General features: G+C 35.5%; 1 protein-coding gene across 6 annotated transcripts in view; it reads left to right on the top strand.

Moving 5' to 3' along the window:
* Usp34 (ubiquitin specific peptidase 34) overlaps window positions 1-25,098 on the top strand; it is a 191,979-nt gene that overhangs the window by 153,702 nt on the left and 13,179 nt on the right. For 5 of the 6 annotated variants that reach the window (XM_031342440.1, XM_031342435.1, XM_031342437.1 and 2 more), the window contains 17 exons: window positions 1,235-1,320; window positions 1,753-1,921; window positions 2,024-2,098; window positions 3,591-3,742; window positions 6,878-6,926; window positions 7,012-7,116; window positions 7,196-7,240; window positions 8,218-8,322; window positions 9,527-9,674; window positions 13,462-14,096; window positions 16,754-16,911; window positions 18,382-18,460; window positions 19,797-19,923; window positions 20,991-21,098; window positions 22,469-22,573; window positions 22,689-22,813; window positions 23,796-23,919. In XM_031342440.1, the coding sequence (XP_031198300.1) occupies window positions 1,235-1,320; window positions 1,753-1,921; window positions 2,024-2,098; window positions 3,591-3,742; window positions 6,878-6,926; window positions 7,012-7,116; window positions 7,196-7,240; window positions 8,218-8,322; window positions 9,527-9,674; window positions 13,462-14,096; window positions 16,754-16,911; window positions 18,382-18,460; window positions 19,797-19,923; window positions 20,991-21,098; window positions 22,469-22,573; window positions 22,689-22,813; window positions 23,796-23,919 (2,395 nt within the window). The remainder of the gene's footprint in view (window positions 1-1,234; window positions 1,321-1,752; window positions 1,922-2,023; window positions 2,099-3,590; window positions 3,743-6,877; window positions 6,927-7,011; window positions 7,117-7,195; window positions 7,241-8,217; window positions 8,323-9,526; window positions 9,675-13,461; window positions 14,097-16,753; window positions 16,912-18,381; window positions 18,461-19,796; window positions 19,924-20,990; window positions 21,099-22,468; window positions 22,574-22,688; window positions 22,814-23,795; window positions 23,920-25,098) is intronic. The other variant, XM_031342441.1, reaches the window with a different exon arrangement.

The following is a 25,098-nucleotide window of genomic DNA, read 5'->3' as shown; positions in this document are numbered from 1 at the left end:
AAAAAAAAAAAAAAAAAAAAAATGTTGCCCAAAACTGAGTGTAAACTTTCATTTTTCTCATAGTATATTTATAAACTCAATAACCAGTGTATAATCTTGAGACATCCGTTACCTCCTAAAGAATCTGTAGTGGTTTTCCCTGTGTTAGCCTCCTAACTGCTGTTCTGCTCTTCATCTCTATGGGTTGTTGTGTTCTCAACATTTATATAAAGTCATGGTGATCTCTTGTGATGGCTGAATGACTTAATCCTTTAAGATTTGTGGTATGTCTGGAACTGGATATTGTATCTTATGCCTCTAGTCCCAACATCCAGCAGGCTTAGGAAGATTACCATCAGTTTGAGAGCAGCTTGGAGTAAAACAGGGAGACCTGTTCTTAACAAACAGCAAAAAGAAAATAACCTATTCATACTTCATCTCCCCCCTCCCCCCAGCTAATATTCCATTGACTAGATTAAAACATTTTATTGATTCACTAGTTGAACATTTGAGATTTCTACTTTTCGTTTACTTTAGTGAAGCAGAGTCTGACTGTATAACTACCTGTCCTGGAACTCACTAGGTAGATAAACCAGGCTGGCTTGGAACTTGACCAGTCCTCCTGCCTCAGACTACAGAATACCAGTGTATGCCCTCCATCCAGCTTTATTTTTACTTTCTGACTGTTTTGGATGCAGATACAGCCGTCTGCCTATCTGTATTTTAGTTTTGTTTTGCTATGTATTTAAAAGTGGAATTTTGTATATATTTAAAACAGGTTTCAAAGTCATTCTTGTGTTTGCCATTTTTCATTCTACCAGAGTCTGCAGCATCACATTTCTCTTAGTGGATATATGTGTGTTTCAGTTTCATTGTATTTTCTCCAACACACTAGCTGAGGCGGTTTCATAAGATTTAGAGTTTGATATCTGTGTTACTGAAACCAGTTGTTTGAGTTTTCTCTCTTAGCCTAAAGCTGAATTTTTAAAAATAATTTTCTGAGACTAGGGATTATACTCCAGTTCTCAGTGCATACTGAAATTCTTGCCACTGTTAAGCTGTATCCCTGACTGTTGTTTTTTAAATAGGGTCTTACTACATTTGAATACATCACAGAATTGCTTCAGACATGTGGTGCTCATGCTACCACTTCCTATGTACTATACTGTAGGTGTGTGCCAGACACCCCTGCATCTAACAGATTAGATTAGGTTAGATTAGTGTCTGTTATCTAATGTGAGTTTCTCCTTTAAAGATGTTTCAGCGTTTATGTATCCATGTGATTCAAAGACTAAGACCTGTGCATGCTCATCTCTATCTACAACCAGGAATGGAAGACGGGTAAGAAGTCCTTTTACAACCAAGTCTTTTGAAGTATCTCTAAGGAGATATTTGGAATACAAAAATTTGTCTCTTAGTATATCTCAAGAAAGGAAGATTCTGAAATTTTAACTAAGTGCATCTTTTAAGATATTGAACTAACTTTTTGTTTGGATTGATTTAGTTCCAGTAATGAGAAGATAACTACTTATATTACATTATAATACATTGAAATTGGTATTTGCTTCACAGAATTAAAGGATTGGATTTTTAAAAATTGTTCTAGCATCCTGGCATACATCTTTAATCCCAGGCCACCCAGGGCCACACAGCCAGACTCTATCGCAAAAAACAAAACAAAACAAAATCCAAAGAAAAAAACTAAAGAGTAGTTTTCATCCAAGACAATATATGTCTGCATATTCTCTGAGGTATATTTGTTTTTATTTTCAGGTCAGATGATATGGATGCCTCAGTAGAAGATATTGGTGGTCGTTCATGTGTTACTCGATTTGTTAGAACACTGTTGTTAATTATGGAACATGGTGTAAAACCTCACAGCAAACATCTTACTGAGTATTTTGCTTTCCTTTATGAGTTTGCCAAAATGGGTGAAGAAGAGGTAAGGCTAATTCTTGTTTGATTATTTTTTGTTTTGAATTATCTACCCTTTTAAGGTTTCCAATTTGTTTTTTATTTAAAATTTTAAATTGCTTGTTTTTAGAGCCAGTTTCTACTTTCATTGCAAGCCATATCTACAATGGTACATTTCTATATGGGAACCAAAGGACCTGAAAATGTAAGTCCAGTTTTGTTCTGCATCAGTGCAGCAGGGGCCATTCTTGTTCATTCACATCGTACATGATCATGACAAGTCCTAGAAACCTTTAAAGTCCCTTTGTCCTTTTGTATTTGGTGGCATTAAGGGTCCTAGATTAGTTGATTCTTGCTCCTATTATTTTAGTGCATATACTGAGTAGTAAAACAAATTGAGTGTTAAGTTGTTTCATTGTTAAGTCTGAAACAAAACAGACTTTGTTTTCATCCTGGTAGCCACAGCTTAACTACAGGGTTTGCAAAGTAATGTGTGGTTTGGATTGTCACATTTTTAAGCTCCTACTGTTTAGTTTTTTTCAGAGTTTTCTCACAGTTTCTGTAGCTGATAAGTTTAATAATATATTAATGTATAGATGGATTTTGTCTGTGACAACTACATTTCATGATCTATGTGCAATATCTCATTCAACCCTGATCATATCCCTAAGAGAGAAGTATAGTTTTTAATGTCTGTAATACAGATGAGGCAACTGACACTTAGAGAAGTTCACTTGCTGATTGAATAGTTTCTTAAAAAACCATGATGCTGTCTCTTAAAGTATATGAGTTGTTTTTAATCTAATTCCAGCCTATATAGCTATTGTGTTGACAGCAGTGACACCTGCTGCTGCTTCTCTCAGCTCCCTGCCTCTATTCTTTCCTTCTTTCATTGAAACAGAATCTTATGTATCCTAGACCAAACTCAGACTTAATAATCTCTTGCATTAGCCAACTTAGTACCACCATTCCTAACAGTTTCTTCAGTTTTAGAACCCATATGAGTATCTCTGGAAATAACTACTACTTAGATTATCTAGAAACTATAAATTAAGATGTCTTCTGTATATGCGACTGACATTTTTACTCACAGGAAATACTGTTTTATCATAATTTTTCATCTCGATTAATTACTCAAAGATCTTGATTCCAGTAAAACAAAAGTTATTAAAGGGTCTGTCTTAGCAAGGCAACTCTTATAAAGACAACATTTAATTGGGGCTGCTTTACAGGTTCAGAGATTCAGTCCATTATCATCAAGGTGGGAGCATGCCAGCAGGTGCGCTGCTGGAGGAGCTGAGAGTTCTACATCTTCATCTGAAGGCAGCTAGGAGAAGACTGGTTTCCAGGCAGCTAGGACAAGGGTCTTATAGCCCACACCCACAGTGACACACCTACTCCAACAAGGCCATACCTCCCTATAGTGCCATTCCCCAGGGCAAGTTTATAGAAACCATCACAGGGTCTATCTAACATAAATACTTTTGATAACTATTGCTTTGTATAGTTATTCCTGCTTACCTAACACTGTCCTGATGTCATTCAGGCTATGTCAAGTTAAGGTTTACTTTTTGAATAATTTTACCTAATACATGCTCCTGCTATGTGTTTCTGATAGTTGTACTAAAACAAGTCAGCTGTTTTCATTATGCTATTAAAACTAATCAGACATTAAAATTCAATTTTGTTCTGAATAGCCTCAAGTTGAAGTCTTGTCAGAGGAAGAAGGGGAAGAAGAGGAGGAAGAAGAAGATATCCTCTCTCTGGCAGAAGAAAAATACAGACCTGCTGCCCTTGAAAAGATGATAGCTTTAGTTGCTCTTTTGGTTGAACAGTCTCGCTCAGAAAGGTGAAATGTTTCAACATTCAAAATGCTTACAGCGTGTTTGGCTTTATTTTTTATACATAATTGTTCTATCACTATTCGGTTTTTATTACATAAATCTTTTAAAATAATAATATCACTTCAACTCTTATGGCTCACGAATTTCAGTCCTTTCTATATAACTCGTCTGAGTCGTGCTAGAAGCAATTATTGAAGAAATCTAAGTAAAGTATCTGGCCAAATTAAATGGACATTCATTCTTTACCCCAGCAACTATACTTCCAGGGATCTACCCCCCAAACAGAAAGATATTTATGGAAAGGTAATTATTAAAATACCATTTCTAGTATCCAAAAGAGACAGCCAAATGTTCTTCAGAAGGGGACTAGTCATTTACAAATTAAGGAATCCATTCAGTCCCCAGTAGTGTTTGTCTGCCTGTTTGCTTGGTTGTTTTTGTTTTTGTTTTGTTTTGTTTTTTTGTCTTTTTTTTTTTATGAAATGTGGAATTCATCTGTGTTACCATATAGAAATCTTTATTATACACACACATCCTCTCTTTTCCTCTTCTCCTTTCAAAAGACAACATAGAGAAGATTGTATATATTTGCAATTTTTAGGCAAAGGGAAGTTAAGAAAGAGTATGTATGTGTATATAGCCAATCCTCATTATGCATTTCCTGTTTACAAAGTCACATACTTGCTTAACTTATCTGTAATGCTAAAAAGTCAATATCTGAGGAGCTTTCACAGTTATTATCCACAGACACGTATGTATTCAGATGGTGAAAAATTGAAGTTTCCTGGCACATGCTTTCCCAGCTGAGGTCAAACAAGGCAGTGATCTGCTGTCTTGTATTGCTTTTCATGTTGTAAACAAATGTACTTTCTATGATGTATGCCACATTTAAAAAATATTTGTGCTTTTCCTTTGGTTATGTCACTGTTTAAATGGTTCCTAAGAATAGTGCTGAAGTGCTGTTTAGTGTTCTTGAGCTTAAGAAAGGCTGTGATCTCCCTCAGAGTGGAAATGACTATAGTAGATACATTTCATTCAGGCATGAGTTCCAATGCTGGATGTAAGTTCAATTTTAATTAATTAATCATACATATTAACTAAGGTGTCATTAAGCAGAAACACCTGTAAAATATGGTAATGTATTATTACTCAGCTGATAAATATGTGTCAACATGTTCACAGGGACCTAGTTCTGTGTTTTATTTCCATAGCAATGATGATTTGGTTTTTGGTAATTCATTGTACCATTTTATAGAATGTGACTACTCAAATATCAAGAATTAGCTATAAATCAAATCATCAGTTAATATGGTCTTAAGAGAAAACAAGGTGGAAGGCACAGAAATGGAAGCTTGACAAAACCAAATGTTTTTGTTTTGTAGCTTTAGTTTTTGAATCCTGTAAATGTTTTGTATAATTTTAAGTATATAAGAAACAGTATTTTAAAGTCAAAGTAGATACAGCACTGCAGAGGAATTAAAGAACATGTTAACTGTCAGTTTTCAACAGGATGTACACGAAGGAGAAGAAGTAATTGCAAAAGTATTTTCAGCTGTCTTAATAATCGTGTTGTTACTAATATAATTAGAATTATTCTGGAAGTATTATGTGTCCAGGTTCTGGGCAAGAAGTGAGTGAGATTCTTGGAATGGTTTTATTTATTTGTTTGTTTGTTTATTTATTTAGTTATTTATTTTGTGTTTGAGAAGCACGGAGACTAAACAGACTATTCTGGGGTTCATGTTTAAAAGACTCAACAGTGTACTTTAGGAGTTTCTGTTGCTTTTGTGTTGGACAAGGTACACATCAAGAGTAAGAATAACTGTGCTGGAATGTAAAACACATCAAGATGCTTACATTGATAATCTCAGAATGGTACCAGAAAAGAAAACTTGAAAAACTTGTTGGCAACGTTTGAAATATACTGAGACATGAAATCTTTCTTTTGAAAACTGATAAAAGGAAATGGTGTAAAGGATATGTTTATCTTACTGCAAGAAATAAACGTTCATGTCAACTGAGTGGCGAATGATACATCGATAACAGATGTCTCAACTAATAAATGAGCAAGGAGTGTTGGAATTAGAAAATCACTATTTTGTGACCCTAAATGAGTTAATGCTTCCTTGGTCATCACTGGTGGAGCCCCTTCTTTATGTGTCTCCCTGAGGAACGTCCACATCACAACCTACAGAATATCCTTATTAAAAACTGAAGCCTAAATCTGGTCAAGTCCTTAGGTCTGTCTACTATTTTACAGGAACAGAGGAGTGTGCTTAAAACAACACCGTCAGGATTCATTTAGCAAAACATAAATATTGGAATTGCTACAGGACAAACAAGCCGCTTTCTTCAAAGGATAAAATTCAGTAAAGTTCCAAGGGAAACCAGTAGATTAAACATTTTAAAGACATTAAAAGCAATTGTAACAAAAGATTTTGATTCAGATCCAGATTGAAACAAATTAACTATAAACTTTTTTAGATACTTTAAGAAATTTGTACATTAAGAATGTAAGGTAGAAAAGATTTGTTGCCTTACTTTAGGCGTGAATAACGGTACTGTGGTTATATTTTTTTGAAATTTACCTGAGATGATGTATTGAGATTTATTAAATGGTAAAAACAACCAAACACCTGGAATTTGCCTCAGCATAATGCATATTGAATGACTGGTGGTAAAAGTGAAACAAGATTAGCTATGTTTCCAGTGAATTTGAACTTGAGCGATAGGATACTTGATACTCCCCTATTTTATAAAAATATATCTGAATTTTTATATAAGTTAAACATACTTCCTCAATTATACAGTGAAACTAATATTTTTAGAATTTCAGAATAAAATAGCTGTCAAAAGAAAATTAGACCCATTTTAGTATTTTAATATGTTAATTTTATTGATTTAATGAAATGGAAATAAGGTAGACTCGGTGTTCCATGGTCCAACCTTGGAAAATTTCCTGAGATGCTTAGCAAGGAAATCTAGCCATCAAACACTTCCTTTCTCCCCAAAGTTTATGGTGGTAGGTTGATACAGTTATAACTGTAGTTAACTAGACAGGTTTCATGCATGTCATGCTGTTAATAGCTAAAAGCTAGTACACATGGAAAAGATTTATTTCCACTAATATTTTCTTTTAGGCATTTGACATTGTCACAGACTGACATGGCTGCATTAACAGGAGGAAAGGTAATACCTTTACTAAGATTAAACAATTCAGTCATTTTAAAAATGATACAGTAGTTCTTAAACAAACAACTTATGTTTTTAACAGGGATTTCCCTTCTTATTTCAACATATTCGTGATGGCATCAATATAAGACAAACTTGTAATCTAATTTTTAGCCTGTGTCGGTACAACAATCGACTTGCGGAACATGTAAGTACTGAAAGGAGTCTTTAACCTTTTTTGATAATTTTAAAAATAATATTCTAAAGTCCTACTTTTTCTGTTTCAGATTGTATCTATGCTTTTCACTTCAATAGCAAAGTTAACACCTGAGGTATGTAAGGGTGTGCTAATAGGTATATAATTTGAACTAACAGTTAATTCTCCTTTTATTGCAGATACAGTTTTCTGATTTAATATGAATGTATACATATAAATTCTATATACCAGGGTACTACTTATATGCCATCCTTCAACATTGTTTGGTTTACAGCATGTATCATAAACTGTCCAGAACTTGTGTATGTAGAGGGGTAAATGGAAGACGGAGTACAGTGTCATGCATGTCTGTATTAGATAGAAACCATGTAGCAATCCCAGGACTCAGGAGGCAGACCAGTCTGGCCTTCATAGTGAGTTTCAGGATAGCCAGGACTACGTAGCCAGATGAGCCACTATCTCATCCTTCACCCCAACGAAAGAAAAAGTCATTTTTTCATAAAATGGAAGTATATAATTTCTTTAGTACATGTTAAAAAAATCAAAGTATGTGATTTTTGTAGGTTCAGAAATTGCAAAAGAAATAATACAAAGTTTTCAATAAAATATACTTGTTTCATTGCCATAATTTACTGAAATTTTTTCTATTAGACAGGAAAAATGAATTCCAGAGATTGCTTTTATAGCATTAAACTTTATCAAGTAACATACTGAGTATTTGAAAAATGCTATGGGAATCGATAGTATTTTCATTACAAAACAAGATACATAAATGAGATAACATATATGTTAATTAGCTATATTTAGCCATTGAACAGTGGCAGGGGGTGGGGAGTTTCAAAATATAAAGAACATTTCATTGTCAGTTTATAAACAAAAACCTTGAATTACTTTTTTGCTAAGTACATTTGACATCCAAAAAAGTATTCAATGTTGTTTCTGTGTATATTCTTAACTGATCTGACAGTTTTATGGTAGTTCAAGTTTTTAGGTAGGAAGGCTGTCTAAGCTCTGCCAGCTCAGATTTAAATCAGAGCAGATTTAAATGAGGCTAATGAGGTGTGTCTCAATAAAGATATGTGTGTTTTACAGGCAGCCAATCCTTTCTTTAAATTGTTGACCATGCTAATGGAATTTGCTGGTGGGCCTCCAGGAATGCCACCCTTTGCATCTTACATTCTGCAGAGGATATGGGAGGTCAGTCTTGAAGTACACGTTTACAGTTTTCTCAGGATTTACTTTTGTGTGTTTGTTTGTTTCTTTAATTTTTTTCTTCCTTTTTTTAATTAAGGGTAATTTCACTTATGGCAAAACAAAATATAGCAAAATTGAGTTTCAGATACCTCCCTCTGACCCCCTACCCTCATGGATTTTTCTTTTTTATACTGCTTCCACCATCTTTCATGTCTTTTCTTACTTGAATCAATGGCTTCAAACAGTAGGAAGTTGTCATGAAGAGTAATTTTCCTCCAGGAAAATTCCATAAAGCAACTAGAATACCTAGATATATAAACCAGGTGTTGTTAGCAGTTGACAAAGATAGTAGAAGAAACACTAAAACCACTTGTCCTAGAGTCATTGCTGTGCTAACAAATTTTTTTGTGATGACTGGAAAAGCTCAAGGCCTGGGCTAAGGAAACCTTTTGCCAAAGGGCCAAATGCCATCACACATTGCATCCGAAACAATTCACCTGTGTTATTGTAACCTAATGTCCAGTTCATGCAGCAATAAATAATAAACTTGTCCAAATCAAATGACAGAGTTTGGCCTACAGTCCAAAGATCACCAACCACTACTCTCCCATTGCAGAATCTTCATAGCAGTCCATTTACATTCTCATGTAATAGTATTAGTTTGGACGTAGAGTAAGGAAAAGAAAGGTGAGAACCTCTAGAAAATTAAAGGGGTTTTCTCCTTTAGTTATGCTATTCAAGTGTTCTCTCACTAAGCCATATCACCAACCAAAATACATTTAAGCAAATTAATAGTCTTAGCAAGTCCATTGGAATCTCATTTTAGTAGGAAAACATGGGTAAAACTTTTGTGAAGATTTTAGTTTAAAGGAAAAGAAAAAATAAAGTCTGGAAAAATAACCCAGTAGTTTAGAGCACTTGTTGCTCTTGGAGAGGACCCAGGTTCAAATTCCAGCACCTATGCACCCACATGGCAGCTTACAGCTACTCATGTAACTCTAATTTCAGAGGACCTGACACCCTCTTCTAACTTCCTTAAAAACTGGCACACACGTGGGATACATTTATGCATGTAGCAAATACTTACACAAATAAAATCTATAAAGAAAAAGTTAATTAAATACTTAATGGCATATACCAAACAATAGTTAGAATCAAATTCTCATTCAGTTTACATCATGTCATATTTTTGTCATTTCATTTGTAGGTTATTGAATACAATCCTTCTCAGTGTCTGGACTGGTTGGCAGTGCAGACACCCCGAAATAAGCTGGCACACAGCTGGGTCCTCCAGAACATGGAAAATTGGGTCGAGCGGTTTCTTTTGGCTCACAATTATCCTAGAGTCAGGACTTGTAAGTCAAATGTTTAAAATTTAGCTAATTATTTATTGTTCAACTTTTTAGGTTTGTTTTACTGTTTGTTGGTTCAATTTTTAGGGTTTTGAGAGAGTGGGGGTAACCCAATGATAAAGCCTGTTAATATGTAAAGCTCTGAGAAGTGGTATAAAAGACCGTGTGTGTGTGTGTGTGTGTGTGTGTGTGTGTGTGTGTGTGTCTGTGTGTGTCTGTGTGTGTGTCTCTGTGTGTGTCTGTGTGTGTGTGTCTGTGTGTGTGTGTGTGTGTTTTACTACTTGAAAATCTTGACACTGAGTATCTATGGTAATTTATGTTTTGTTTTTAAGTGTTATTAAAGAAAGTAAAAGATGAGAAATTTGTTTCTTAAAAGTAACTCTTGATTCTAGGACAGCCAGAGCTACATAGTAAGACCCTGTCTTGAAAAACAAACAATAAAATTAACTCTTGAGAACGTTAAGATTAAAATAGTAATTAAGACCGAAATCATAGATGTAATTATGAGAGTTAAGTAGTATAATACATCTTTTGTGATTAAGCCATTGGAGGATGAACTGACATTCTTAGAAGACAATTAAACATATAGAAAAAAAAGACATTACATGAGACAGGAAGTTGTTAGTAAACATAATGTATTTACTTTTTTATAGTTCAAACAAATGAAAATCAGAATTAATTTTCTCCGCTGAGAGGACTTTACCTCAGTGACAGATATAACTAGTATATATGTGTTGTTTTCTAAATATCATTCCCAGTAAAATACAGATTCATGGTTCTGTGAGAAAAGACAGATTTTAAGGACAGGCAATAATCAGAATAAACTGGTGCATTAAGGATCAGTGCAGTGCCTTAAAGTGAAGAAATACTCAATACGCTAAATGATGTGGCTGTGTCAGAGGCACACAGTTGCGAAAGCCTAAGCAATTTCTGTAACAAGTAATATAATACTGTGTTTTAATCCAGAGAATAGAATGATATTTACAAGTTCACACCGATGCCCAGCACTCAGGTGACGCTCACAACACCCCTGTGACTCCACTTCTGTACTCTTGTGGCCTTGGCTACCATCAGGCTCCAACTGGTCCACAGATATAAATGCAAGCAGCACACAGTTCAACAAATAAGGGTAAATAGGTTTATAAAGGAGACTATTGAATTCTTTGTATATACTCCTCGAGAGGTGGACCCAAATTCCCTTGAGAAGAGCTTTAGTGACATTGGAAGAGTAGAGTGAGGAGACATGACCACCAGGCAAGTGCTCAATGTTAACATCAAAAAGTGTACTCCTGACATGCTGCAGTCCCTGTTCTTCTAAACTCCTACTTTCTGAGCCAAACCATCATAAATATCAGATAAACTCTGTTCAAGATATTCTTTGAACTGCCTGACTAACACTCCTCCTAACTGTCAAAGTCTTGAACACAAGGAGTCTGAGAAACAGACCCAAGAAAAGCTGAAAGAAATGTCATAGTTAAATGCCATGTGTCCAGGCAAGATCCTGGAAGCAAACAAAAGCACTCATGGAATAAAACTAGTGAAAAGTATGGAGTAAACATTAATTTTTAATTTGCCTTTGTTAGTTCCTTATGCATATAATTTAGCATACTAATACTAGATGTTAATTGTGGTAGAAACGTGGTGAGAGTTTTATGGGGATTGTGTTCTCCCTGTCAGAAGTCTCAGGCTCATTTGAGAGAAGGATCTTTTCAGTGGCATAGTGCATTGGCATTACTCCTCTGCCCAGGATCTTGCTTTCCCTGTACACATTTTATTTAAACCCACAATCTGTTTTGAGTTTTTTTAGCCAGATGTTACACTGATGTTCATGATAGTAATGTGGCAATGACATAGTAGTAATATTGTAATGTTATTCTCACAAAAGGCCATGACCGTTTGTTCCAAGATCCTTTAAAAAAATGTTCCCTCCCTCTAATGTTTATAATGCCATTTCAGTACTTGCATATAAGTCTCTTATCCATAGTATCCAATGACATTACTTTCACTCGCTCAGTGAGGATTCTGACATGGGTAGATGTACCTGTAGTCCTGTAATCTCAGTAACAGGGGCAGAACATTACTCTTAAACTACCAGTTGAGCAGCTTAGCAAATATCATGGCTCTTAAAAAAAACCAAAAGTCCTTGAGTTAGGAAGCAAATTGTTAGTTACTATTTAAAAATTTTATCAGTTAAAACTAGAAAAAGTATTTTTAATATTATGGTCTAAATATTTGAAAAGTTTGAATATATTTTAAAGTAACAATTCATATAACATAAATGAAAAACTAAAGGACTTATAAAAATTATAAAATAACAAACAGCTGAATGTTATAAAACAAAAACTGACTTACCAAGTATTAAAATAGTTAAGGACTTGGGCAGGGGATGGAGGGGCACACTGTCAGTATCAACCTTTGGGAATCAGAGGCAGGCAGAGGTAAATTCGAGGATTTACATAGTGATTTCAGAGCTCCAGCCAGAGCTCCATAGTGAGATCCTGTCTCAAAACAAAACACCACAAATGGAGCTGGAGAAAGGGCTCAGTAGTGCTCTTCCAGAGGTTCTGAGTTCAATTCCCAGCAACCACACACATGCTGCTCACAACCATCTAAAATGGTATCTGATGACTTCTTCTGGCATATAGGCATACAGCCAGACAGAGCACTCATACATAAAATATATAAATAAATAAAATTTTTTAAAATTTTAGATATATTTTAGCCAGGTGTGGTAGTGCATGCCTTTAATCCCACCACTTGGGAAGCAGAGGCAAAGGATCTCTCTGAATCTGAAGCGAGCTTGATCTACACAATGAGTTCCAGGGCTGCCAGGGATACATGGAGAAACCTAGTCTCTAAAAGCAGAAAACTAACCCCCTGTGCCTACCCGCCAAAAATCAAAGACTTAATATATAACAGTAAAAGTAGGTTTCTTCTACGTTTCATAGTATAAAATAAGACCTGGTGTCAAGCAGTTTTTAGCTTATGCAAATGTACTCACCTACTAAATTATTAGTAGCAGAATAGTAATAATAAGCTTAATGGCATGCAAAAGGTAGGAGGACTCTTTTAGAATAGCCTTTACAAGATTTGGTGGGGGAAGGGGACAAGGAAGAAGGGCAAACAAAGCAGTTCCGCAAAGCAGGCAAGAATCTTGAGTTGCCTTAGATTTTTAAAAGGCTTCTAGCTAGTAGTGCCTTTAATCCCATCCCGGGACTTGATGTACCATGGGGAAATTAGAAACAGCCTGGGCAACATATCTCCCTCCAAAAAGGGATGGGACTCTGAAAAGTTACATATTCTGTTGGTAGTACACACACACACATTTACATATATATAATTATTATAGAATATATATTTTATTCTAAATGTTATTTTTCTCTTTATTGAATCATACTATTTCTTCAGAAAAAAATAAATTCTGAGGTGGGAAAATTCTACATTGTGGAAAAACTGAACAGAATAGGCTTGAAAACTAGTTGATAGCCAGTGCTAGTTCAGTGAAGAGAATTAGGAGGTCAAGGCTAGATTGTGTAGCAGTGTCTGTAATGATGATTATTATTGCCACTTAAATACAGCAGTGGTAGAATGGAAGCTTCTACCCCCATTACTCTTTGGGAATCTTTCTTCTGGACAAAAGGTAAATCAGAAGGATATTTAAAAGATGTCATGTCCCTTAATTTTTATTCATTTTTATTAATAAAGGGAAGAGTGGTTTTGTGTTTAATAACTGCTCTTCAGTCTACTAAAATCGTTCCAGGATCTGACAGTTTTGTTTTACATTTTATAGCTGCAGCTTATCTTCTGGTGTCCCTTATACCAAGCAATTCATTCCGCCAGATGTTCCGGTCAACAAGGTCTTTGCACATCCCAACCCGTGACCTTCCACTCAGTCCAGACACAACAGTAGTCCTACATCAGGTCTACAACGTGCTCCTTGGTTTGCTCTCAAGAGCCAAACTTTATGTTGATGCTGCTGTTCACGGCACTACAAAGCTAGTGCCCTATCTTAGCTTTATGACTTACTGTTTAATTTCCAAAACTGAGAAGCTGATGTTTTCCACATATTTCATGGATTTGTGGAACCTTTTCCAGCCTAAACTTTCTGAGCCAGCAATAGCTACAAATCACAATAAACAGGCTTTGCTTTCATTTTGGTACAATGTGTGTGCTGACTGTCCAGAGAATATCCGCCTTATTGTTCAAAACCCAGTGGTAACCAAGAACATTGCCTTCAATTACATCCTTGCTGACCATGATGATCAGGATGTGGTGCTTTTTAACCGCGGGATGCTGCCTGCCTACTATGGCATTCTGAGGCTCTGCTGTGAGCAATCACCTGCATTTACTCGACAGCTAGCTTCTCATCAGAACATCCAGTGGGCCTTTAAGAATCTTACACCACATGCCAGCCAATACCCTGGAGTAAGTACAGTTTATACTTTTAATAATATCTGTTTCCTGTATTTGGTTAGCAATACATTTTCTTTCATTTAAGAAATGACAGAATATAGAAGTCTATTTTTAATCATTCACCTGTTTTTGTCTTTCAGTGCTGGGAATCGAACCCAGGCACATGTTCATGCTAGGCATATGCTTAGCAACTGAGCTACATTTCCCCCTCCCAACCTTCTTTTTACTTTTTCTAAAAAATTTTCTTGGGGCTGGAGTGATGCGGTTAAGAGCACCTACTGCTCTTTAAAAATTTTATATGTATGGATGTTTTGTCTGTGCAACACATGTAATCCTGATGTCCGCTGAGGCCAGAGAGGGGCAGAATTTCCTGGTATTGTAGTTGGAGATGATCGCAATCTGCCATGGGGATGCAGGGAATCAAACCTAGTACCATCTCTCCAGACCCATCTCAACCGTTTATAAGGATTTAAAATGTTTGCTTTCTTAATACATTATGTAATCTACAAAATGAGTGATTATATTTTCTTATGCTGATATATTTTATGTTAAAATTTTGTTACCAGTGGCACGTACCGTATATTGTTTTCTTGTTTTAACTTTTGTTTGGCAATGCTGGGGAACAGACCCAGGGCCCTGGCCATGCTAAGCAAATACTGTCAACTCAGATTCATGTTCTGTAAATGCATCTTTAGTGTATACCTACTTAAAACATCAAGACAGCTTTCTGGAGTACTATTTTATAATTGGGTATTCAGGGGCTAGAAACATGGCCTCACAGTAACTCCAGCTCCAGGGGATCTTATCTGATACTATTGCCCTCCACGGGAACTCCCACACACATACATAAAGATAAACATAATAAAACATAATTTAAAAGTGTTAAATAACTGGGCAGTGGTAGCGCACACCTTTAATCCCAGCACTTGGGAGGCAGAGGCAGGCGGAGTTCAAGGCCAGCCTGGTGTACAGAGTGAGTTCCAGGACAGTCAGGGCTATACAGAGAAACCCTGTCTCAAAAAACAGCAGCAACAAAAAAAGGTGTTAATTAGATATTTGTTATCAAGATCTGCATATTTTGCTAAGGTATGAGCTGCACAATATTTTACAGAAGTGTTCCATAGTGTTATTTCTCCTCCCTATCTGAGATGTATGATGCATTAGCTTACAATACGCATACAGTTCCAATCTGATCTCAGAATATTTGTAAGTTTTGCATTACATTTTCCTGGATGCAATATTATAATTCCTGGTTTGCATTTGCTACATCCCACTTTTATGTCTTCCTGTTAAATTGTCCTTTATTAGCTTAAACTGTTCTTGTTGGCTATGTTGTACATTTAGAATTTCTTACCTAAAAAGAATAACATAATTTCCAATTCAGAAAATTAGAGTGCTTGTAATGTAAAAAAGAAAATATGTTCATTCTTTCAGTACCAGAAATTTCAAAGGTAAGGCTGGAAAATGAAGGATCAGAGTGCCTGTCATAGGCTGAAAGGACCATGTTAGTATTTATTTTTAGTTAGTTTGTTTCCATCAAAGTTCACATAAATGACATTTAACTTAGTTACTGTGAGTTACTTAAGCCAGGTAAGAGTTCCTTGTCTCCATGAGCTGGATCTTTGCTCTTGACATAGGTCAGATGTAGAGGGAATTTTCCTTCTTTTCTTTTTCTTCTTTCTTCCTTTCTTTCTCATAGAACATAACTATTAGGAATCTTCATGAAAATTGTGTTGTAAAATTTTAAAGCTATACATTTTAATTCATTAATAACTATGTTAAAGCTCAACTCATTTATAGAAGTAAATTAATTTATAAAGCCACAACTAGGAGTTCTATTAAATAATATTTCCTATATTTTATCACTAAACATTAACTTAGAATAATGTTCTAAATGTTGGTATGTCTCAGAAACAGCATTAATTCAAGCTTCATTTAAGTGTTCCTTAAGACAAAGTGAGTGAGAAGCTTTCAAGGGTAAAGCCATTTGCCCAAATTGACGAATGCCCTGGGATCCACATAGTGGAAGGAAAGAAGCAACTTCTGAAAGCTGTCCTTTGACTTCCATACACATGCACCTTGCTTCCTCTTCCCCAATAAAAATGTTTTTAAAACAAACTAATGGTTTCTCATTTATTAAAGAATGAGAACAGAGAATAAGTATAGCCTGTCACTAGATGCACCTTTGAATTTTAAAATGCTAGTATTGTAAACAGCATTAAGACTTTTGTCTATTTAGAATCTTGGTGAATTTTAATTTTAATGATTAAACAGACATGCCCAGCATAGGGCTTAAGAGCCACATACAGCTTGCATTCACTTTAGGATAGTCTTGAGTACTGCCCAGTACAAAATCATGAACAAGTTTAAAATACAATGTTTTTATTTGGTTAACTTGATTACATGGCACTGGGATAAGAGCCTTATTGATGACAATATCATGCAGTATTATTAAAGGTTAGACACATGGTATATATTCAAATTTAAGATTTTTATTAACAACTTTCTGATCACTGGTTTCTGTAGTAGTGAAATTAATTTATGATTTTAATAGTTGGCTAATGAATTTTAGTAGTTGGTTAATGAATATTCACTTAGAAATGGGGAACAGACATTCTAAGATGTTAAAAGGTTAAAAGATAACCATTTTACATATTTGCCTCTTTTAGGCTGTGGAAGAACTGTTTAACTTGATGCAGCTATTTATAGCTCAAAGGCCAGACATGCGAGAAGAAGAATTAGAAGATATTAAACAGTTTAAGAAAACAACTATAAGCTGTTACTTACGTTGCTTAGATGGCCGCTCTTGTTGGACTACTTTAATAAGGTGAAAAAGATACTCTTTGACCTTTTTTTGGTTGGTTTTCCAAGTAAGAACATAAAACCTTTCCTTTTGACACTAAAGGAGACATAATTTATATTATTCATAACTAAAAGTTTGTTCTTTTAAAAATTTTATTATTTTAAATAGTCTTATGTAGCCTTTTTGTTGGCCTTTTACTCTGCACTATGTAGGTAAGGATGACCTTAAACTTCATATCCTTGTACCTCCACATTCTATGCCACTCTGCCATATTTATGTAGTGTTGGGATCAAAGCTGAAGTTTGAAGGTCTATCTCTGGCAGTTGAATAAGACTCATATTTGGAACTAGAGACCTTGGGAAATAGCTTTTGCATCTTAAGATGGGTCTGATTATTAATATCTCTTCCATTTTTCTCAGACCTATTTGGCTTCATAGGAATTAGCAAAAATACTAGAACCATCTATGTAATAAATTGTTCCTAGCTGTAGAACTGACTGAAGGATTTAGACAATATCTGTTGCAAATTACATTTTCCTTTCTTTAGCTATGAAAATTAAATTTTGCCCAACATGTTGTAGTGCTGAGAGGACATAGAAGAATGGAGGGCTAGGGAAGTCCTTCAGTGGGGACAGTTTTGCCTGTGATTTCATTATAATACTAAACTAATGAACACAAGAAAAATAGATTATCTCTTCCAGAAAGCTTTTGTATTTGAATCTTCAGTGGTTCACAAAATGAAATAAGCACTTTTGCCAAGTCCATTTAAAGGAACTTTCATAAATGCTTGGCATTCAGTTCAATAAGGTTGTTTGCAGCTTTTTCTATTTTAAGTTCTAGAGTTTTGTTGCTTGTTAAGTAAAGACAGGAAGCATCCAGGGGAAGCGAAAGGGTCTGCAGTTCTCTCTGTAGTAACGCTTTACTACCTAGTACAATGAGCTCTGAGCATAGCGGTGACTCACAGTGTAGTTATGGCTTATTTTTAAGGTTTTCAGGTTTGTTCATGTGTCTCTCCCATACGTCCTTCATGTTACCCTTTCCTCCCAAAAGTGATTAATGCTTTTGGAATACAGTATAATTTACAGTTATACAGAACTTAGCCCAGACTACTTAGAAGTAGAAATGTTTGTGTTTTCAGAGGATCTTTTAAACGTTGGCAACTTTATTAGCTGCGTATCATAATCTGGAAATGAGTGCCAACTGCTAGGTCAATAATCTTGAAATATCTGAGTGTTTTAGATTTCAGATTTGGGTTATTCATTCTATCCTGTATTACTAAGAAATAGTGTACATGCCACTTTGGGAAGTCAATGCAGGAAGATTGCCACAAAATAAAGGCTACATAATAAAATCTCTCAAAAATTAAAAAACAGCAGATGTAGCCAGTTTATTTTATGTGGGTAGGAAAGCCAGAAGCTTAAGCCAGTTAGACTTCTGTGTCTTTGTCAACACCAGACTGTTCTGTTCTATTCAAACTGAACTCTCTCTCTTCTAGTGCCTTCAGAATACTATTAGAATCTGATGAAGACAGACTTCTTGTAGTATTTAATCGAGGGTTAATCCTGATGACTGAGGTAAATACTAACTGCCTTTTACTGTGAATATACCTCATTTCCAAGAGTTCCTACTGCATGTATGTAAAAGAATTGTCTCTAGAATTTTAGTTAGATAGGTTAGTCCTCACTTTATATTTAGGTTTATTTTACTAGTTTTATTTATTTTACTTAGTAAATAAAATGAAATTCATGTGTTTTGTAATCAAGGATACACGTTATTTCCCAAGAGTTTCTTATTTGGTAGAAGAAACCTGCAGTTAATTCTTCCTATGATTCTTAGTTCACAAGGGTGAGATGGCTTAAACCTACCAGAAGTAGTACATTTTCTTGTGCTGGAGATCAAATTGAATACTCAGCACTACATGAATTTAAGATTTATTGTTTTCTCTCTCTCTCTCTCTCTCTCTCTCTCTCTCTCTCTCTCTCTTTTAGTTAATGATATTATAGAGTAGGAACAGAATAAGAACTACACTTTGAAGAATTTGGACTTTCGTAATGGGTCATGGGGAACATTCAAATATATTACTTCTGAACCCGAAGTCAAGGAATGTTTGGCTCTGATTGAAATGTCTACTCTTTGCTAAGTACTGCACTAGGCAAAAGAATGTAGGAGTTAATAAAATGTATAATTCCTGGTCTGCCAGTTTACAGGTTAAATAGTGAAATAATTGGAATTTTTTTAAAAATATGACTAAATTATCTTTTTACACTAAAATGTTTACACAAAATACAGCTCTGAAGGTAAAGGACCTTTAAAATAAAGGTCTCAGTACCCACATAAAACCAGGCAGCATGCCCCTCACCCTAGCACGGAAGCTGGAGAAAAGAAGATCCTTGGAGTTTGCTCCTTAGCCAGTCTAGCTGAACATGCAAGCTCCAGGGTCTGTGAGAGACTCTATCCAAAACAACAAAAATGAACAGCCAAACAAGCAAGCAAGTAGCTAAGTGCAGGGCTGTGGGGTGTCTCAGTTGGTAAAGGTACTTTCTGCAAGCCACTAAGGACAGTGGTAGGAGAGAGCCATTTTCTGCAAATTGTCCTGTTCCCTTCCTAGGCACACACATAAACACACACACACACACATTTTGAAGATTTCTTTATAAAGGTAGAGAATGATTGAGGATAACGCCTAGCATGCACACACATACATGCACTTTCCATACTTACACCACACATACAGAATAGCTAACTGGAGAAACCTAACTCAGAAAACAAGTAACATTTGCTTGGTATCCATATACACACATGTATAATCTGAGTCTGAAAATGCCTTTTAGAAGATAAGAATTTCATTTTTGTCTAAAGTAAAAATGAAATTAAAGGTTTTTAAATTTTTATTTCCTAAATCACTTGTAGTCTTTCAACACACTGCACATGATGTATCACGAAGCTACAGCTTGCCATGTGACTGGAGACTTAGTAGAGCTTCTGTCCATATTCCTTTCGGTCTTGAAGTCTACACGCCCATATCTTCAGAGAAAAGGTTTGGTCATGTGTACTTTTTATTTTTTTATACCATTTTGTTGCCTTTTAAGAACATGTTTTTCAAATGAGAAGCCTCAGAAAAGTTGACTTTGTAGTTCCTGAGCTAGTTAGTATTGTACAATGTTTATCATGATCTTATAATGTAAAGAGGTAATGGAATGGTCTTTATTTATACTTACTTAAAAACATTAGGCAAGCATAGTATAAGAATCAAGATTTAGGAGATTGGAAAAGCTTCCACACACAATAATAAGTTGGACTTTATTTGTGTTCAACTTCATGGCTCAAAATACATCATTTTTAGTGTCAGTAGAAATAAATGTAAAAATATTTATTATTATCCCTGTCTGTAAACACTGAACTTAGTGATTCCAGAAATTGCAATGTATTACTGCTTTACATACCACCTGCAGTCTTGGTAATGTGAAAAGCTGAGACAGAAAATCCCTAGAGCTTCAGAATTTAAGACAAACCTACCTAATCTTAACAATCTGGAATATAATTGTCACAAAACCAAGTTCTTTAGGAAGTCTAGCAAGTTTCATGTCATTGGCATGGATTAATGTGGGTACATAAAGGTGCTTTCCAGCCAGTTCTGATGAGTTAAGTCTGTTTTCTGAAACCCACAGAAAGGTGGGAGGAGAGACCCAGTTCCATAGATTGTCCTGTGACTTTTACACGTGCACCGTGGCATGTGTCGTCCAATCCTCTTCCACCTTCACCAAGCACACACACAAATAATAATTTTGTATAATAGAAAAGATGTAACATGTTTAGCACACACCTACAATCTGCACCCTCAGGAGGGTAACCCAGGAGAACTGAAAATTCCAGGTCAGCCCGGTCTCTTCTTCTTGCCCCATCCCTACCCTGCTCCTGCCAAGAAGAGCAGGTTTAAGGTAGTAACCTAATAATCTCATGAAATTAATCACTTAGCTTTCACCAAAACATGTGTTTTATGTAGTTAGTTTGAAACTCTTGATGTTAGTATAACAACAATAGAAGGAAAACTAGGAGGACTGTGATTATTTGAAAGCCTATTTATATGTGCTTTTATATTTGCAGATGTGAAGCAGGCATTAATCCAGTGGCAGGAGAGAATTGAATTTGCCCATAAACTTCTAACCCTCCTTAATTCTTATAGCCCTCCAGAATTAAGAAATGCTTGCATAGGTAAGTTACTTGAAAAATAAAACTATAGACCAGTATTTCTGATTTTTGTTTGTTTGGCTTTCTGTTTTGTTTTGTTTTATTGGAATATGCTGTGATTTTAGATTTATAGTGTTTAGAAGACAATGATACTTGTCTGTGTAACTCACTCAGACTCAGACTAGCAGGACCCAAGAAAAACAAGTCATTTTTTAATATGCTAGTACTGACACACTTATGTGCCGAGCATCTGGGGTCTCTTTCAGTTGTCTGTAGGCTTTTTGCAACTCTAATCTTCTGATCCCATATGAAAAAGGTAGAATCATGCCAATATTTACAAAGTGGAGCTCACCTGTAAAGGATAAGGTTAGTTTTTTTTCCTGTGGGTTGTTGGCCTTAAAAATATTTCGCCGTACATGAAAAACAGCAGTGAGAGCATGCTGCTTAGAGGTGGAGGCCAGGAAAGCAGAAATAAAGGTCAGACAGTAACTGACTCTGTGGACCAGGAACTAGAGTAGGGTGGGGGGTGGAGGCAAGGATTTCTTGTTTTGTCTTACTGGATTTTTTAATTAAAAATTTTAAATACCTCACCTGTCCAAAAAAATTTTTTTTTTTTTTTTTTTGGTTTTTTGAGACAGGGTTTCTCTGTTTAGACCTGGCTGTCCTGGAACTCACTTTGTAGACCAGGCTGGCCTCGAACTCAGAAATCCGCCTGCCTCTGCCTCCCAAGTGCTGGGATTAAAGGTGTGCGCCACCACCACCCGGCCTAAAAATTTTTTTCTCAGTAACTATAAACACTTAAATTTATAATACCTTTGTGAGCACTTATTTATAGAATGATAATATATAACTGTTAAAAGAATCTTCATTTTAAATACAGAGTGAAGTTTTTTACTACCATAGGAACCACTTGAAGTAGTGAGTGTTAGACTGTTAACTGTTAGTAATTTTATCAAAATAGCAAAAACAACTAAGTGCACATCATGAGATTTACTCTTGTGTGATTACTGTATGAGAATGATTCCAGCCAATATCCCAAAGCTCTGAATAGTAGACTGCAGATTATCAGCTACCTCTCGGACCCAAGCTGTTGTGATGGACTCCATAATGATAAATAATCATGGAACATTGCTATTTGACTAGACTATGTCTACATGGAAGCAAGGAGAATGAACAGGGATAGTGTTATAAACGTTTGTCTTAAGTAACGTCTTTTTGCTGTGGTTATCTGTGTGTGATCCAGAGTTGGGTATCAGAGCATCTCTTCCCCGTGTTAGGAGCTCTGTCAATGTGTAGTACTTACCACACTAGAATCTCTTCAGGATTTATGAGTTTAAAAGCAGTGGGTAAATCTAACCCTAGTGTTTTAATACTCAAATTGTTTTAATTTTCAGATGTTCTCAAGGAACTTGTTCTTTTGAGTCCCCATGATTTTCTGCATACTCTGGTTCCCTTCCTACAACACAACCATTGTACTTACCATCACAGTAATATACCAAGTACGTATTTATTTAGCATAATACTTGAATATGGATGGCATGTATCATTCTGCACTCTGAAGCTTAGAGATTTATTTTTTCCATTTATTCTTATTGTACACTTTTAATATCTTAGTGTCTCTTGGACCTTATTTCCCTTGTCGAGAAAATATCAAGCTAATAGGAGGGAAAAGCAATATTCGGCCTCCGCGCCCTGAACTCAATATGTGCCTCTTGCCCACAATGGTGGAAACCAGTAAGGTATGTTGGGATGCCAGGAAAATCGTATTTCTGTAGTACAAGGTAATCTGAGATTTCCCCCTGGCGGTGGAGTCCGTTAGATTTATGTGAACGTTTTATGAAGACTAATATTAGATTCATTTGGATTTTTTTCCTTTAAGTGCTCTCAAATGTTGATTGATATTTGCAAAATCAACAGTAAGCACTAGTTGTTAAGATTTTTTTCTTCTTCTAAAAAAAATTAGCTTAATAGTAAACCTTAGTTTGTTACTAGGCTAAATTGTAGCCATGTCCTGCATTTAAATCTACAAAGTTTAGTTAGGTGCTTGAAATGTTTTCAATGTGGCCATATAATTAAGAGCTGCTTACTCTCCCTACAATCACATTCTTCTTAACCTACCCATAATGTCACTGAGTGATAGATTTGACATCTGACTTCTGTTTTCTAATGCTTATTCTAAAATAGTGCCAATTCTAAATTATAGAGACAATCTATGTTAACACAGGATAATTTACCTTAGTTGTAACAATTTTTTTTTTTAATATTTTTTGCCCTTTAGCTTTCTTTACCCACACCTTAATTCACACTCTCTCTTGCCTACTATTTTTGGATCTTAAGAATATTTGAGCAATTTTCCTATGATAAATATTAAAAATAATTAACATTATAGTTACCCTTATAGAAATACCTTCAAATCTTTCAAGAAATCAAATAGAACTCATTCTTCTTGATGATATGTTTATAGCCATACTAAAGTCTCAGTGCTGTTACTCTGTAGAGTCTATAGAAATGATGGGTAATTACAGCCGGTAGCATCTGCACACTGAAACAAACCTAGGACAGTTATGATCTTAATAACACTAGAAATTTGGAATTTAAAACTAGATTCTTATAGAAGTTAAAGATTTAATTAGCTTTTTACTTAATCTTATTACATTTGCACAAAATATGCTCTTTATTATACAATTTAAGTGCAACCATTTTATCATCTTTAACCTTCAGGGCAAAGATGACGTTTATGATCGTACGCTGCTAGACTACTTCTTTTCTTACCATCAGTTCATCCATCTATTATGCCGAGTTGCAATCAACTGTGAAAAATTTACTGAAACATTAGTTAAGCTGAGTAAGTATAAAAGATGAGCAGTAAACGCCACTGAATTATTTTAAGCCCCTAGCCATTCAGGAAGGGGAAAAAATACATGACAATCCCTTTATTTTTTTTTTCTTTTTTAAAGTGAATGTTTAAAAATATTAATTAGCATTCTTGGGAATATTTTAACTTTTATTAAGAAAATACCAACTTACTGGTTTCCATTGAATAGTTCTGCCCCAAGTTTCCGCTGGTCTATGAAGGAGTGTGGAGCAGAGCTGGTCAGCACTTTGTATTCAGTGGCCTAAGTCCACCATCTTCACAGCAGAATTCAAAAAAAAAAAAATTATAAAAACAAAAAAAACCAACCCTGCCCTGCTTGGGAGAAAGCCTAGAGACAGACTTCCCTGGCCCTTATCTCAGGGTGAGTTGAGATCTTTAGTGCCAGCTATCCTTTGGAGCTGGGGGGTGCCAAAAAAAAAGCAGAGTTGGCTTAGCAGCGTGAAGCAGAGGTACACATATGAGTAATTAGGAGGTAAGTCTCGAAGACAAATTTGAAAGGAGCCATATAAGCACTAGAAAACAAATTCTTCAGTGAGTTATATAGGGGAGAAATAAACTTCAGAGAATTCTAATATCTCTCTTCAAGGTCAGCACCTAGAAGTTCTGAGCCTCTGTATGTCCTGCCTTCTAATTTTATCAAGGATTGGCCAGGATTCTCTCTGGTCTCTATAATTTCATTTCAGAGTGTGGGGAATGATACCTAGAAAACCACTTAGATCAAGAAATAGGCTATTACTATGCCCCAGAAGTCCTGCTTGTGCTCCATCGCAGCACAGCTCCTCCTTTCCTATGGAAAAGATTTTGGCCATTGCAGGTAGGGCAAAAGATGAGATCCAGTTGTAGATTTCATTATCCAGGAAGAAGGAAATGGTTACAACTGTCAGGGATAACTCCTCTTCAGAAAAGTCATCTTATTGGTAAGTGATTAGAGCATCTTCAGTTTTGAAGGCTGTTCCTTCTACCTATTCTATTAGCTGATTATATCTACGTATCTATGGCTGATGTCAAGATATGGGGCGGTAAAGATATCTGCAGATTAGCTGTTTCCGAATTATGCATCTGGGTAATATATAATTATGCACTTGGTAAAAGCCTGAAACATTAGCAACAGCAATGATCAGATGTAAGAGAATCCTCAGGAGCCTTTGT

Source organism: Mastomys coucha, unplaced genomic scaffold, assembly GCF_008632895.1.
Source record: "Mastomys coucha isolate ucsf_1 unplaced genomic scaffold, UCSF_Mcou_1 pScaffold22, whole genome shotgun sequence".
NCBI lineage: Eukaryota > Metazoa > Chordata > Mammalia > Rodentia > Muridae > Mastomys > Mastomys coucha.
This window is presented reverse-complemented; position numbering and strand designations above follow the sequence as displayed.